The sequence below is a fragment of the Fistularia commersonii genome, chromosome 7 (assembly GCF_037954325.1).
Source record: "Fistularia commersonii isolate RoL2024-O1a breed Wild chromosome 7, RoL_Fcom_v1.0, whole genome shotgun sequence".
NCBI classification, from domain to species: Eukaryota; Metazoa; Chordata; class Actinopteri; order Syngnathiformes; family Fistulariidae; genus Fistularia; species Fistularia commersonii.
In genome coordinates, this window is record NC_141290.1 from 12266199 (window position 1) to 12281840 (window position 15642).

The 15642-nt window shown below is 42.7% G+C and overlaps 1 protein-coding gene across 4 annotated transcripts in view; it reads left to right on the forward strand.

Annotated features, from left to right (window-relative positions):
* Positions 1-14582, forward strand: part of slc12a5a (solute carrier family 12 member 5a) — a 178741-nt gene extending 164159 nt beyond the window's left edge. For 2 of the 4 annotated variants that reach the window (XM_086149828.1, XM_086149830.1), the window contains exons 9-26: positions 1471-1638; positions 1749-1847; positions 2702-2759; positions 2844-3018; positions 3124-3242; positions 3563-3661; positions 3740-3859; positions 4455-4559; positions 4647-4815; positions 5627-5822; positions 6583-6752; positions 7505-7636; positions 8495-8602; positions 9050-9175; positions 10455-10687; positions 11856-11870; positions 12046-12179; positions 14420-14582. In XM_086149828.1, coding sequence (XP_086005954.1) covers positions 1471-1638; positions 1749-1847; positions 2702-2759; positions 2844-3018; positions 3124-3242; positions 3563-3661; positions 3740-3859; positions 4455-4559; positions 4647-4815; positions 5627-5822; positions 6583-6752; positions 7505-7636; positions 8495-8602; positions 9050-9175; positions 10455-10687; positions 11856-11870; positions 12046-12179; positions 14420-14511 — 2318 coding nt within the window. In that variant the 3' untranslated portion in view covers positions 14512-14582. The remainder of the gene's footprint in view (positions 1-1470; positions 1639-1748; positions 1848-2701; positions 2760-2843; positions 3019-3123; positions 3243-3562; positions 3662-3739; positions 3860-4454; positions 4560-4646; positions 4816-5626; positions 5823-6582; positions 6753-7504; positions 7637-8494; positions 8603-9049; positions 9176-10454; positions 10688-11855; positions 11871-12045; positions 12180-14419) is intronic. The other 2 variants (XM_086149829.1, XM_086149831.1) reach the window with 1 other exon arrangement.
* The last annotated feature ends 1060 nt before the right edge of the window (positions 14583-15642 follow it).

Consider the following 15642-nt stretch of genomic DNA (forward strand, 5'->3'; position numbering starts at 1 on the left):
CCCCTTTTCAATCTAATGCAGGGACAGATAATGTGCGTAGTGCATAGGACTATATAATGAATGAATGAATAAATCCATAAATTCCCCTCAACTTTTCAATCCACATTAGAATTCTAATTGGCTCTTTTACTTTGCATTTTTAATTTATAAAACTAAAGGGATTGCACCAAAATGGTAAACTTGTGGTGGTGTGGCACAGAGGGTTAGAGCTCCTGCTCCTGCTAGCCTGCCAAAGTGTTGTTGAGCAAGACACTGAACCGCTAACTGCTCCCCTGGTGCCGCTAAGTGGCGTGAAACAGCTCATGGTTTATCCATGATGGGTTAATGCAGAAATGAATTTATCGCAATGGACCAATAAAGTAGAATTTAAAAAAAAAATTGAAAATGTGCAGTTTCCTACAGACTCCAGTGACCCTGCCTGAAAAAGACACAGCGAGAAAGAAAGAAAGAAAGAAAGAAACAAGATCTCGAAATATGTAATGAGGTGTACAAAGAAGCTCCATGCCATTATACCTTATATTATACTTTCTTTCATTGCATTTTACGGCTATAACTGAGCAATTTCTCACTGACTGCCATTGCCAATTGTGGATGCTTTCTATATTTTGCAGGCAGCCAGTGATTCCAGGAAAAGTTCATGCATTCATGCGTTCGTTTTTCAGCTTCGGGCGAACCCAAACTGCAGGCCAATAAGAGCCCATGGCCATCTTAAGCCCTTTTTTCACTCCAGCATTCAGCTGTGCAGCTTCAAATTAGATTTTATTTTCCAAGACTGTGCTTCACTTCACATGCAATTACCCTGAATGCACTTCATGATGTAGTGTCAGTTGTTCCTGCAAAGTAGCAGCACTATGTTGTAGTAAGATGTCACTATCCACTTGCAGACTGTGTAGGAGCATCAAAATCTTAATGAAAATATAAATTACGGAATTGCAGCCAAAGTACTGAGCAAATTAACCTGGATGTGAAACACCCTAATATTATAATGTGTGTCTGTCATGGTTTGTTGCTCTGAATGATTATAATTACCATAATAAAATCCTTAAATGCATCCTACTCCTTCTCTTTCCCTCATAAATGTAAATTTTTTTGTTTTTTTTTAATCTGCAACACAAGATGTTTTCTGTGTCACTGTGCTTACAATTGGTATTTCTGATCCAGAGGTTGGCTTTCTTGACATCTGATGTCACAAAATCTCTTCCCCTTCATTTTGAGTGGGGAAGTTTTATACACGTGTCTTTGAGCCTGCGTGTCATTTCATAAAGCGAAACTCAAATATTCAGGAGCAGGAGCGAGACCAAAAACACACTTTGTCCAGAGGGCGTCTTGGAATTGGGTTAAATCATCCAAAAATATGTAAAGCGGGCTGCAGTCTGATCACGTTCATGGCCTTTTAATAAAAAGAAAAAAATGAATGAAGCCATTCCTGGGCACAATAATCATTTGCCTCTTCCTCTTTTGCTCATCCAGAAAACCTGTTTGGAACTTACTACGAGAAAGGGGATCTGATTGCCAAGACCGACATGGACTCAGTGGAGGACCCAGATGATCCTCTGACCAACGCAAACCGCTACGTGTTGGCGGACATCACAAGCTTCTTCACGTTGCTGGTTGGCATTTATTTCCCCTCTGTGACAGGTAAAAATTTTTTTTTTTTTTTTTTTTTTTAAATCTTGTCTTGTAGAAGTTAAAACTATAGCTCTTGATTTTCCTGGTCCGTCACCGCATCATCTTGGCTCTCTTCCCAGGGATCATGGCCGGGTCCAACCGCTCGGGAGATCTGCGTGATGCTCAGAAGTCCATTCCCATCGGCACCATCGCCGCCATCACCACCACCTCCACCGTCTGTATCCGCTCAGTGCCGCCCCCCGTTGGACGACACAGATCACTACACACTATGATTAGAAGTTATAACCCTGCTTGCCTAAAGCCTTTTTTTTTTCTTCTGTGATCATACGGAAGATGGGATTTTTGTTTTCTTAGGCGCATACGAAGCCGGTGTAAACGTCGGCATTGACCAGCGGAGCGGCCGTGGCGAGCATCTTTCCATGAATCTGGAACAAATCTGCTCGTAGGACTGATCTTGATAAATTTGATTAGGACTTCTAATCGCATCATCTGGGCTGCTTATGCAATCACAAGTCAATAAAGCAGAGGGATATTAGTTACATTGTCATTGATCTCCTGGATATTATCCTAAACCATATTGATTGAGGTTATTTTTTTTGTAGCCCAAATTAAAGAGTTCTTCTATTTTTTGAAATAAATCTGCTCCTGACGCTTCAACAACTTTACACAAACGCGTGAATTTGCAGCATTTCTACCTTCCCCTTGTGCCAGACACCCGCTCCGTGCTGCTTCAGTTGTCTAAGGTTTAAGAGTCTGAGCTATTGATTTGTCCAATAACTGACTCAGGGGGAGAAAAAACAAAAAAAAGATGGAGGAGCTCCCCCCGTACACGATACACATTGAAAATAACAAAACTAGTGGGAAAACACGCTAATTCATTGACCCAAACAAGGATCAAGCACAGAAATTAATCGAACAAACAAAGCTGCCAGGGTCCCATCTAGGCTATGCCGACATTTCTATGCCATCACATGTCTCGGGCATCTTTATTTAAGAGTTTTTGAAGTGAAATGTTTGAGAAGCTTTTAAAATGTGAGACAGTGCTTTGTTTTCCTGATGCGCAAATGCTCAGACATGTCCAGCGTGGTTCTCTTTGGCGCCTGCATCGAGGGTGTGGTCCTCAGAGACAAGTAGGCCAGCCGGCTTCAACAAACGTTCTTCTTGCAAGCCGCTTTAGTGCGTTGAGGATTCATAAGGTTGTTCTGTCAACTCAGGTTCGGGGAGGGGGTCCACGGGAACTTGGTGATCGGCACACTAGCATGGCCGTCGCCGTGGGTGATCGTCATCGGCTCCTTCTTCTCCACTTGCGGGGCGGGTCTGCAGAGTCTGACGGGAGCTCCCCGCCTCCTGCAGGCCATCGCCAAAGACAGCATCGTACCTGCCCTCCGGGTCGGTCTTGTTACGCCTCCCTCATCATTTTATTTTGTTTTAAATAACGAAACTAAAAACTCTGACAAAGTGGCAGCAGTGACATCATGTTTTCTCCCCCTGCAGATCTTTGGCCACGGAAAGGCCAACGGAGAGCCCACATGGTCCCTGCTGCTGACGGCCTTCATCTGCGAGAGCGGCATCCTCATCGCCTCCCTCGACTCTGTAGCTCCCATCCTCTCCATGTGAGAACAACAGGATAAATCTTAATTTAATTTCTTTTTTTTTTTCGTAAGAATAAGCAATAGGAGATGTCAAAGTAGCCGGTCCCGTGTTATTTCTTAAACGATGCAAATGCCAAATTTTATGGGCTCAGGATTTGGTTCGTCGCACAAAAGGGCAGCCTGCCTCTTTGCTTTCCAACTTCGTGCAAACTGCAGTGAACGCGACAGATATTGAGAGGGCATTTTCCGTATTTTCCATGTTTTGTTAAGTCCCCTTGATTTTAATGGAATTTTTTTTTTTTTTTTTTTTGTGTGTGTGTGTGTGCATGCGTGTCCTGCAGGTTCTTCCTGATGTGCTATATGTTTGTGAACCTGGCCTGTGCCCTGCAGACGCTGCTGAGGACGCCCAACTGGAGACCCCGATTTAAATTCTACCACTGGTCCGTGCGTTGGCTTTTTATTCTACTTGATGAAATCTGTACTTTTCATCTCACCTGTCCTCGTCTCTGTCTCTTCAGGGCTCTGTCCTTCCTGGGGATGAGCTTGTGTCTCACGCTTATGTTCCTCTGCTCCTGGTACTATGCCATTGTCGCCATGGCAATAGCCGGGTCTATCTATAAGTATATCGAGTTTGCAGGGTGAGTGGAGCGCAGCCTCAGGAGAGGTTGGTTTCGATGGCTGCCTTTGGCGGCTGCGTGTCGGCTGTTTGCGAGTCCTCAACGTGAGTTCTGCGCGCCGGTTTACTGAACTCAGAGGAAAGAGCACTTTAAAGTTTCCAGCTTTTGTATTGTGACTTTTCAACCCATCTGAGTCTGGTTTCTCACCTCGCTCTTCCCCTAAAAAACAGTTTAGCCAAAACCTTTTCTTCATGGAAAAGCTCCCTGAGAACGGGCACTACATAACTAGCACGTACAGACACACACAGACACACACATCCTATTTTTTTTGAGAAGAAATCACTTTGGAACAAAAATAGAAATGTTAGTATGTTCTCAATAAAAACAGACATAATACAAACAGGGATGTTATCTGAAAAAGTCTAAATAAAAGAAAATACCGAAATTTATAATTGTCCCATAATAATGGCGCAGCAATGATGCTGCAATGTCGAAACCCTTTACACACACCATGTTGTCCTTATTGTGTGTTGACGTGACTCGGGCCCGAGTGCTCGTCGCACCCAGCAATCGGTAAAAAAAAAAAAAAAAACGTGATCACCGCTTGTTTCCTCAGTGCGGAGAAAGAGTGGGGTGACGGGATCCGCGGACTATCCCTGAGTGCCGCGCGCTACGCCCTCATGCGGCTGGAAGAAGGCCCCCCCCACACCAAGAACTGGAGGTAGGGCTTGACACACACACAAGCTGGATACTAAAATTGCTGATTGACATTGTTATTCCTGTACTTTTCTGACACCCCCCCCTCCAGGCCCCAGCTGCTGGTGCTGGTTAGCACAGATAGCGAGCAAAACGTGGAGCAGCCTCGTTTGTTTTCCCTGACCAACCAGCTGAAGGCGGGCAAAGGTCTGACCATCGTCGGAACGGCCCTGGAAGGCACCTACCTTGAGAACTACGACCAGGCCCAGCGGGCGGAGCAGGTCCGGCAGCCTCACTTGGAGCTTCCATCATTGATACATCTCAAAACAATGAATTTTTCTCTGAGATAGTTTCATTAATATTTCAATCATTTTTCACATTTATAGACTATTATTGCACCAACCCCATCTTGGTTAAGATGAATTTATGTTTCTGTTGTCATTTTTTCTTTATTTTAGAAACAGTATTTTACCAAGTTTGTAATTCTCATTTATTTTAGAAACAGTATTTTACCAAGCGTGTCTTGATAAAAACGTTTATATTGATATTTAGTTGTAATTTTTCTGGTTTTGAGGACATTATTTTACCAAGCATTTCTTGGTACAGATAATTATTGAGATTATTGTTGTAATATTTCAGACTTTAGAAACTGAATTTTACCAGGTGTGTCTTGGTCAAAGTAATGATATTAATATTTTGGTCATAATTTTTCAGATTTTAGAAACATTAAATTACCATGGGATGAAAATAAGTATATTGTTATATATAACAATTATATATATGTTTTGGTTTTAGATTTGTTTTTCAGATTTTAGAAACATTATTTTGTCAAATACAATATAATATTTGTTGTTGTTTTTTTTTTTGTGTTTTAGAAATATTAAACAATTTATAAAAGAGGGCTTTCAGTTCAAAGGGATTTTTTCTCATTTTAATTTCAAGAGTGAAATTCTCATTTATGCAGTTATTAAATGCTTTCAAGGGTAATGTTAAAAAGCCTGAATAGAAAAGAACCAACATAAAGCTCCCACTGCTATCAGAAATTGCTCTGTAATTGCTTTTGAGATTCATAACAGTTCCCACATTTCCTAGGCACTCCACAAACTGATGGAGACAGAGAAGGTCAAGGGCTTCTGTCAGGTGACCGTGTCCTCCAACCTGCGCGACGCCACCTCCCACCTGCTCCAGGTCAGCGGGCTGGGGGGGCTGAAGCACAATGCCGTGCTGGTCTCCTGGCCCCGCAACTGGAAGCAGGGAGACGAGCACCAGACCTGGAGGAACTTCGTCGGTGAGTCTCCTGATTGTGGGTTCGGGAAAAAAAAAAGCACGAGAACTTATGAGACCTTTCGAAAAGCCTGAAATACAAATGCTCTGGCTCCGCCTCTGGTAAAAACAGAGAATCTGGGGGTCCGGCATTTTTGTAAAAGCTCATCCGGCTATTCAACCTTTCCAGCTGGAGCGTGAAAGGAAACATCTCTTCTACCAAACAGGATTCTTCTGGTGAACAACAGAATTATTCTTTCAGAACCATCCAAAAAGATCCAGAGATGCAGTCAGAAGATGGAACACTTAATCAAACATCTCACCAATTTATTTCGCTAAAAAAAATGGGTAGTCTCAGATTCTGCATATAGAAAGAGATTAAATAAATATAGAGGAAGATATAAGCAGTAATGAATAAATGACTGTTATATCTATTAATCTGTGTGTGTGTATGTGTATTTGTGTGTGTGTGTGTGTGTGTGTGTGTGTGTGTGTGAGAGAGAGAGAGAGAGGGAGAGAGATTTGTGCGTATGCAGTGTGAGCAAGTATAAGACCAGAAATGCACCTTAATTTGGTTGTGTAGCACTTCACAATGACAATCAAGGTTCTCCATTTCTATTTTCTGCAGGTTTTATGTTAAAAATTATTGCTGTGCCAATGCTAAATTCTTTAGGTCAAACAAATATGTTTTATTTGTTTATTTTGTTTTTTACAACACACAAATTTGTCAAAAATTATTAGAAATGTGCAAATGTTAAAAGCGATACGCATGTGTCTCCCTGCAGAGCTGGTCCGAGAAACCACCACCGCCCACCTGGCTCTGCTGGTACCAAAGAACATCTCTGCTTTCCCGTCCAACGGCGAGCGCTTCACGGAGGGTCACATTGACGTCTGGTGGATAGTCCACGATGGAGGCATGCTGATGCTGCTCCCCTTCCTCCTCCGCCAGCACAAGGTATCTCATTCGGGCCAGATTACTAAAAGCAAAGTGATCTTTCGGGTCGAAAGATGTCCAAGCTAATTGGTTTTTATTTACATTTATCACCGGATTTAATTGTCTCTCCTATCTGTACATCATCAGATAGGAGATATTACAAACAAACGTTCAAATTTGTCAATCCATAACATTAACTCTCTTTAATTTGCATTTGACTCGGAGCGCCTTAACTTAAAAGTGAAATTCTTCATGTACTCAGCATCAAATTTTATGTGAACACGCATTTGATCAAATTTAAAGTACATAGTTGAAAATTAGAAAAACATTAGATCAACTACTTTGTGTTAGAACTTTATGTGTGTGTGTGTGTGTGTGTGTGTGTGTGTGTGTGTGTGTGAGAGCCAATGTTTGTCCATGTGTGAAGCATCTCTAGAACTCAACCATATCTGATGTTGTCCAGCTCAGAGACAGTGGTATTAAGGAAAAGATAGGATCCAGACTTGGAGGAAGCAGAGATGAAGTTGAGGTTGCCTTAGGGGAGTGGGGAGGATGGATAGGATCAGGAAGGAGTTCCATGTGAGGGACAGCACATGTTAGATGTTCTGGAGGTGAAGTCAGACTGAGATGGTAGGAAAGAGGACGTGAAGTTAGTGAGAGAAGAGGATACAGAGAATAGATAGAGGAAGATGATTGGCTGTGGTGAGCAGCCAAAAGGAGAAGAAAGAGAGGATTCCCTGTATGATATTTAAACAGTTGTTCTTGATCCTCAGGTCTGGAGGAAGTGTAAGATGCGCATCTTCACCGTGGCCCAGATGGACGACAACAGCATCCAGATGAAGAAAGACCTGACCACCTTCCTCTATCATCTCCGCATCGACGCCATGGTGGAAGTTGTGGAGATGGTACGTTTGCTATCGGCTTTTAAACACCGCATCGGGGACAACAATTGCATAATTAGAGATGGCAGCGGGAGGCCGGGTTGAGCAGGGGATGCTGGGGACACAACACTGCTGAGCCCCCCCTCGGTGCATCCAGAGGCAGCAGGAGCCTCTGCAACGGCATGGGGTTCACGTTGCACGCTGGTCCAGAGCGGCGTCCTTCTCTGAGCCCAAAGTATCTACGTCATCAGAGGAGGGAAAGCAGACACCTGCTCATACCCAGGGAGAAGGGAAAAATATTTTCAGCTCAATTTCAGGTCTTTTTATTTTCAGTAACTGGATATTAGAAAATAAAGCTAATATGTTAAGATGATTTTTTTTATATTATATTTATTTTTATTTTTATATATTTTATATTTGATCACATTTATCTTTTAATAAAATGAATATTACGTAAAATTTATTTTTTTAACATTATTTTTCTAATGTTTTTTTGAATGTCTTTACAGCACTTTTGCATTCACAGTGCTATTTTAAGGATTGGTTCCCATTGGCTCGCAAATCACAGCCTGGTTTATTTAGCAATTATTTTATTATTTATTTATATCATTATCTAATTATTTGTAAATATTTTCAGGGAATTTAGATGGAAAATATATCACTTCAAAGGTCAAAGTGTCGTAAACGCTTAATTTATTTGAAGCCACATATGGGTAGCGGAAGTTGAAATGTCAACCGACCGATCAATGCTGTGGCGAAAACTCTAGATCTTTGTCAGTTCCACGGGTCGGGAGACGGCAGGTCTGCAGGAGAGCGTGGGAATTCAAAAAAACGAATAGAGAAATAAATCGTAAATAAATCATGAACGTCTTTTCTTCCCAGCACGACAGCGACATCTCGGCCTACACCTATGAGAAGACCCTAGTGATGGAGCAGCGGTCGCAGATGCTCAAGCAGATCAACCTGACCAAGAACGAGCGCGAGAGAGAGGTCAGAAAGTGTTTGCGTGGTTGTGTGTTTGTGTGTGCGCACGCCGTGTTCTGAAATGCACCCAGAGAGCACGTGCGTGGACTTGACGCAACTTGACAGGCTCAACTTTGGCTGGTTTCGGCTTCACTTGACTCGACCTAACGTGACACATGAAGCCTGCCGGACAAAAGCGTCTTAGCGGCTGAATGCGAGCAGGGGGGACGCCGTTCTTGTCTTCCCTGTCAACCCATGGAGGACAGCACTCTGTTTAATTCATGACAGTACAACACTGAGAAAATAAAACATATTGATCTTTGCATTATGCTAGTATTACCTCGCACTCTTCGTCTCAAGTCACTGATGTGAATAAATAAAGGGGAATAGATTACTCCCCCGACCCGCTTCACCTTGCCATGAACTCTGTACCTGTAAACAACACTCCACCCGCCTTTTCCCGACCCCCTGCAGATCCAGAGTATTACCGATTCATCCCGTGGCTCAATCCGACGCAAGAACCCCGCTGCCGTGACCACCCAGCTTAGCGTGACCGAGGAGCCGCCAGCCGCCAGCAAGGAGGAGAAGCCGGAGGAGGAGGTAGGGGGTTGGCCAACCGGCCTCAGCTTTGGGAAGTAGTTTGAAGGGCTTTAACCAGGAAGAAAAATTAAGAAATTCAAATATTAGCTATTTAATAATCACATTTTAGCGGTGCAATTGGGGGGAAAGTCATATACTCAGAGTTTTTTTAAATGGCTCAAAATGAAAATGAAAATCGATTTTTTTTTTTTTTTTTTTTTTTTTTTGCCACAGGGAAAATAAGGTAGATTAAAAATTACAGCGAAAAATGTTGGTCAGTTTGACAGAATGAACTGGAAATTTAATAAGAGGAAAGAAAGAAATGTCAAGTCGTGACACTTTCTGTGCAGAGCATGTCTGGACCACACTTTAAAATGGTTTAAAGACACCAAACGTTCCCCTACGGTGGCAACGGCAAGGAAGAACCGCCCTTTAGCAGGCAGAAACCGTAGACCAATTCCAGCTCAATGCAGGCGGCCTTCTGCCTAAATTGGGGAGAGAGTGTGATAGAGGCAGACAGGCACTACTAATAACAGTAGCACTAACATTTATATTGTTCCAGTGACAAGGTCCAATAATAACGTTAATATTCATACAAGCTGCAGTAGATCGGGCCACGGACTCTGGAAGAAGATGTGAGGTTACTATCTCGCATTGCCGATGGGACACAAGTCATGTCAGGATAGGAAAAGTGGGAGGAATGAGAGGATCTCAGAGTAAAACTAGGGGTCAGCCTAGCGCTAATTCTAAGCGTTCACAAAAAAAATGGGTTTTTGAGCCTTTTCGGAAACAATCCCCCCCAACTTGAGATCAGTGAGCTGAAACGTCCTTCATCGTTTCTGCAAAGTGTTAACAATGAGCCAAAAAGCTCATCGGACAAAAAATAGTAGTTTCGCTGTATATTATTTGACTTTAATCTATTGTTTTTCCACATCATCGTGTCAGGTCGATTGCTGTCATCCATTCAGCTACTTAGCTGAACTAATCTAACCTAATCTAATAAAAAGCTGTTTTCTCTTGACCCAACGGTGTTCTGTGTTCTGGAAGAACATAGATCTCCAGGTAAGGTATGCTGCGGGCGGACTGCTCTCACAGCTCGCGTTGGAAATGTGCCGGTTTTCTGACTAAAAACAAAAACTGTCTCCACCCCCCTCATCTCCCTCCCAAACACTCTGGCTTTTATCTGCGTCCCCCCCCCACCGTCCCATTCTCGATGACTCCCTCAACGTCCCATGTGACTCGCATGTGACTCCCCCCGGTGTCGTATCGCATCCGTCCACTCTCTCCTCTCGTCTCATAGTCAAAGTCGGCCTCTCCCCCTGTGTCGCCCGATGCCCAGGTCCAGCTCATCCACGACAACACCAACCCAGCCAGCCCCGCTACTCCGGCCACCCCGCTCACCCCCGGTGAGGGGGCCCAGAGCCCCGGGGAGCAGGTCCAGATGACCTGGACTGAGAAGTGCGACGGCGAGCCGGCAAAGCCGCCCGGCGCCGCCACGCCAGAGGGCATCAAAGACATCTTCAACATGAAACCGTGAGTTTACCCCAATGAACCTTTTTGAAAAGGTGAATAACCTTCATGTCACCGACAAAAAGAGCTTCAATTGCCTGCCGTGTTTATTTCGGACTTCAAATAGAGAGGCCAGCGGTAGGGCTCTCGATCTTTTTTTTCCGCATCATTTTCATCCTTTTTTTGAAGCAATTTCTTTACAAAGGCTCAGGATGCTTCTCATGTATTTTGCTTTTATCAAGAATGCTTGCATGGCATTCACAACTTTGACCCCCCCCCGTCATTTACGTTGATGAAGGATAAATATTGAAAATGTGATTTTGAAAATGTCTAAATCACACGGAAACGGGGTGGTGTGGCTTAGGGGTTTAGAGTGGCTGTTTTTGGGACTGAACATTCCTGGTTCAATTCCCGCTCTCTGTTGAAGTGTCGTTGAGTAAGACGCTGCTCCTTTGCTGCCTTCTGCCCATGGTTTATCTATGATGGGTTAAATTCAGTTGTGCTTTATATATAACTGAATGTGACAATAAAGGTATTTATTTTCATAAATACTGGCAATTTATAAGCGCCTAGCAAGAAAAAAAGGTCATTTTAAAAACTCTTGATTTAGGTTTAAAGGTAATGGGGGGATGCAGTGGTGCAGCGGTTAGCACGGCCCCTTTCTTTCCTTTTGGAGTCTCTTGTCTCCTCCCACAGTCCAAAAAACATAAACTAGGTTCACTGGAGACTCTAAATACCCAGATATGTCAATGATAGAGTGAATGGCTGAATGTCTATGTGAAGTGTGAATGAGGGAATGAGCGGTTGTTTGTTTGCCTCTAAATTTTGCCCTGTGATTGCTTGGTGGCGGGTCAGGGTGAACCCCATCTCACAGCCAATGACAGCTAGGATGGGCCCTAGCAGCCCCATGTCCCCAAATGCAGAATAAGCGGTATCGATTATGAATGAATAAATCTTAAGGTTATTACTTTTATTGTGCAATTTTGTTGATTTAATTTAATCAGGCCAGATTTAATCTCGGTTTATTTCTCCATTGATCACTGATCGTTATTTGATCCCGCCCGTCTCCGTCTCTTGTCCCTGACACCAGAAACCCTTGTAATCAATCATTGTCACAGTATTTGACACACAGAGTGACGTTTATAGTTGAGTATTGATGCCCGTGTGTGTTTCTCTTCTCGCCATGCCGCAGTGAATGGGAGAATCTGTAAGTACCCGAGTCTCTGCAAAGCATTAACATAAAATCTGTTTGCATCATGAATGGAGTCATGAGCGGGTGACGATGATGAGAGGATGATACGGGAGTGAGTGAGTGAGTGAATGAGTGAGTGAGCGTCCATCCCCACAGCAGCTCTCAGCATCGCCTCCTTTTCTCCGTGCAGCAACCAGTCGAATGTGCGACGCATGCACACGGCGCTGCGGCTGAATGAGGTCATCCTGAAGAAGTCCTCGGAGGCCAAGCTCGTCCTTCTCAACATGCCGGGGCCACCGAAGAACCGGACAGGTGATGAGAACTGTATCCTTTCCCTGGGAGTGGCTTTATTTATTTTCAGGTGATTTTCTGTATTAACACGGTGGCGGTTGGGTTTTTGGGGGGATTTTTTTATTTGTTTGCCACCAGTTAAATAGCAATCATTCACTTGATACAATGCAACTTGAAAATACGACATAACTCTTTTCATTTATTTATTGTTCATAGTTTTATGTCAAACATCCTACCATTTTCCAAAATGTTTTTTTTTCCCCACACAAAAATAATAATAGATTTGATTCGACTTTTTATACTCGACACTCAAGGACACCATACAGACATATAAATATACAAAAAATAGGAATTTAGAAGAATGAATTAAAATTAAATTAAATAAAAATTAGAATGGAAAATTAACAATAAAACTTTAAAGCAAAAGTTACTTGTTACCTTTGCAGTGGTAAAAGTAAAAAAAAGAAAAAAAGGAATTCTCCAATTTCAGAATGGAGTCGGCAGTAGTATACACTTCTATATTCACTTATATTTATATATTTATATATATATATATGTGTGTGTGTGTGTGTGTGTGTGTTGCAGTATAGTAGTATATTTCACAAATATACTATTTACATTTTTGTTCAGTTTCTCAAAACAACATTTAGTTACATTGTACACATAGAAGTAAACTCAACCCAATGAAAAACAGGAAACAAACACAAACAAATTTTGTCTTATGACATTGACATGACTGACAGCTGCTCCTCATTCTTATATTTATATTAAATGTGTGTTTTGTACATTCTTTCAAACTGATTTATATTAGTAGTATATATTTATAATCAGTGTTTGAAAGACTATTTGATAACTGAACCCACGAAATTGAAACACACATGCTTTTCAAAGATGCTCTTGCTTGTGTCATTTGGAAATGTATTTTTTGGCGAAATCTTCGTCATAGCAAATGGACTTGATTTTCTTAATTGTAAGACATTTCAACTCTCATATGAGAGGCTTCGTCAGTTCTCTGAAGAACCGAAAAGCCTCTCAAGTCCAATTGCCACAACAAGATTGCAACAAGAATTCACCACTGAGAACCTCCACAGACAGATTTGGAATTTTAGTTTCCCTCTTAAATCATATCCTCCTTCTCGCGCGACACACAATTTACTTATTGATGAGCTTTAAATAATCTAATAAGCTTCAGAATACAGTACTAGATGGCAGGAAAATAGCAAGGAAAGTATGAGGATAACTAAAATAATGGACAGATCTTGTTTTAACACTAATATATTATTATCATTAATAATAATAATATTATTATCATTAATATATTCATATTAATATTAGTCTTGTGGTTAGGATTGCTGTTTTTTTTGGCCTGGGTTCGACTTCCGGTATGGGGATTTTGTTTGGGGCCAGGGTGGTGCAGGAAGTAGAGCAATCGTCTTAGGAATGGAACATTGCGGTTTGGATTCCTGCCTCCTCCTAGTGTGTCAAAATGTTGTTGAGCAAGACGCTGAAACCTAACTGCTCCCCTGGAGCTGGTTGATGGCATCCTACATCTTGTGGCTCATCCATGATGGGTTTATTGCAGAGAATGAATTTCCCCATGGGGATAAATAAAGGATAAATTATTCTTAATAAGGAATCACTCTGGATCACATTTGATTGGACAATCTCGTCTGTCAGCCTCTGCTTGGTAATGGCCAGGCTGACTGTTTGCAGACGACATTGTGATCTTTAGTGAGAGCTATGGAGCGTCATAGCTCTCACTAAATGGATGGAGTGAAAGGTGATACAGTTGGTGTGAGAAGATAGGGTAAGATGGAGGAATATGATTGGCTGTGGCGACCCCTGAAGGGAGCAGCAGAAAGGCAAAGAAGACCTCTAAAAGCCCAGAATTCACTCTGCTGTCACATTTTTAACAATTAACACAGTACGCTTTTGTTTCTATCCCACCCCAAAAAAAAAAAACAAAAAAAAAACCCGAAGACATGAATGTATGTATGTATATGGTTTTGAGATAGTTATTTGGCAGTGGTGACTTCTGAATAATGACTACTGGTACTTTGGATTTTCGGTTATTGAATCGCAATTTTTGTAAGTCACTTTGGATAAAAGTGTCTGCTAAATGAATGTAATGTAATGTAATGTAATGTTTCAACCGGCCAGCTTTATGTATGAATTCGTCTGGGCCAATCTCTGGGTTAACCCCCCCCCCCGCCTTCAATGCGTGAATGAATATGAATTTCTCGTCTTTAGTTTCTTCAACCTTTCGCTCTCAGACATGGAGTTCCTTGAGGTTCTGACCGAGGGGCTCAACCGGGTCCTCCTGGTCCGTGGAGGTGGCCGCGAGGTCATCACCATCTACTCCTGAAAGAGCAGCCTCCTGTACCCCCTCCCCCGCCCATCCCTCAGCGCTGCGCCTTCTCTACCCAAAAAAACAAACCCACCCTCTCATCTGCACTACTTCTCTTATCACCATTCCTTTTCATGAAACCGTCTTCAGAAATACAGCTCAGCTTCAGCTCCACATCCGCTCCATCCCCCAGCACACCCCAAAAACCCACCGGCCGACGAGCAGCACCACAACGCTTGGCTTCTCCATTCTAGCACACAAAGCTCCTGTGAACTACCGTCAGCTCTAGATAACACTTAGATGCAATCTAGATTTGTTCTTGAAGAAACTGTCTTTCTTTCCTTCTTCTACTTCTTCTTTCTCTTCTTCTTTCTTTCTTTGCCAATCCACTGTAGTGCAATTGCTGCTTGCTCGAGAGGCGGTGGTTCGCCGAGGTGTATGTGTGTGCATATGCATGTGTGTGTGTGTTCCTTTTAGTCCCTGTAGATTCTTTTGAAACACAGATATAGGGAAACGGAGAGGCTTCTATTTGGTGAGAAGGAGCACCATCTATAAGAGCTCAGTGTAGGGTTGTGTGTTTCGTTCCCCAACGGTGGACGGACGCCTTCGCTATAATTCCACGATATGGGTTTTCTTTTCGGAGCGAAAAGAGGCTGTCGTGCCAAGATCAGGCACAGCAGACGGACGGAGCGGGATCAAGTGGACTTTGAATTTCGATTCGGGAGGTGACAGCTCAGACCTGCAGCCTTGACCTCCGACCCCTCCCCGCCCCCCTGTCACCTCCCTTAGCATGCCGTCCGCTCATTCTGTTCCTGCCACTTGACTTGCTACCCGTTCCCCACTTTTCAGCGTTTCGTAGTGGCTGTTTATCCCTTTATAGCCACTGTTAGTGCCAAAAAAATGTTAAAAAACAAAAAAATAACAAACAAAAGAAAAACAAGGCTAGCTTAGTTCGTAGGAATCGACACGTAATTAAACTGTGAAAAAGTGCGTTTTCTGAGCTGAAAGCCGGGGAGGGGATCATTACCAGCATCCCTTGACCTCACTGTAAATAATGTACAAGCTCTGACGCAGTGTTCAGTATGAGTGTAGTATTTTTTTGTGACATACTTTAAAAAACAAAAAAGCTTCTAGTGAAGAGAAAACAGT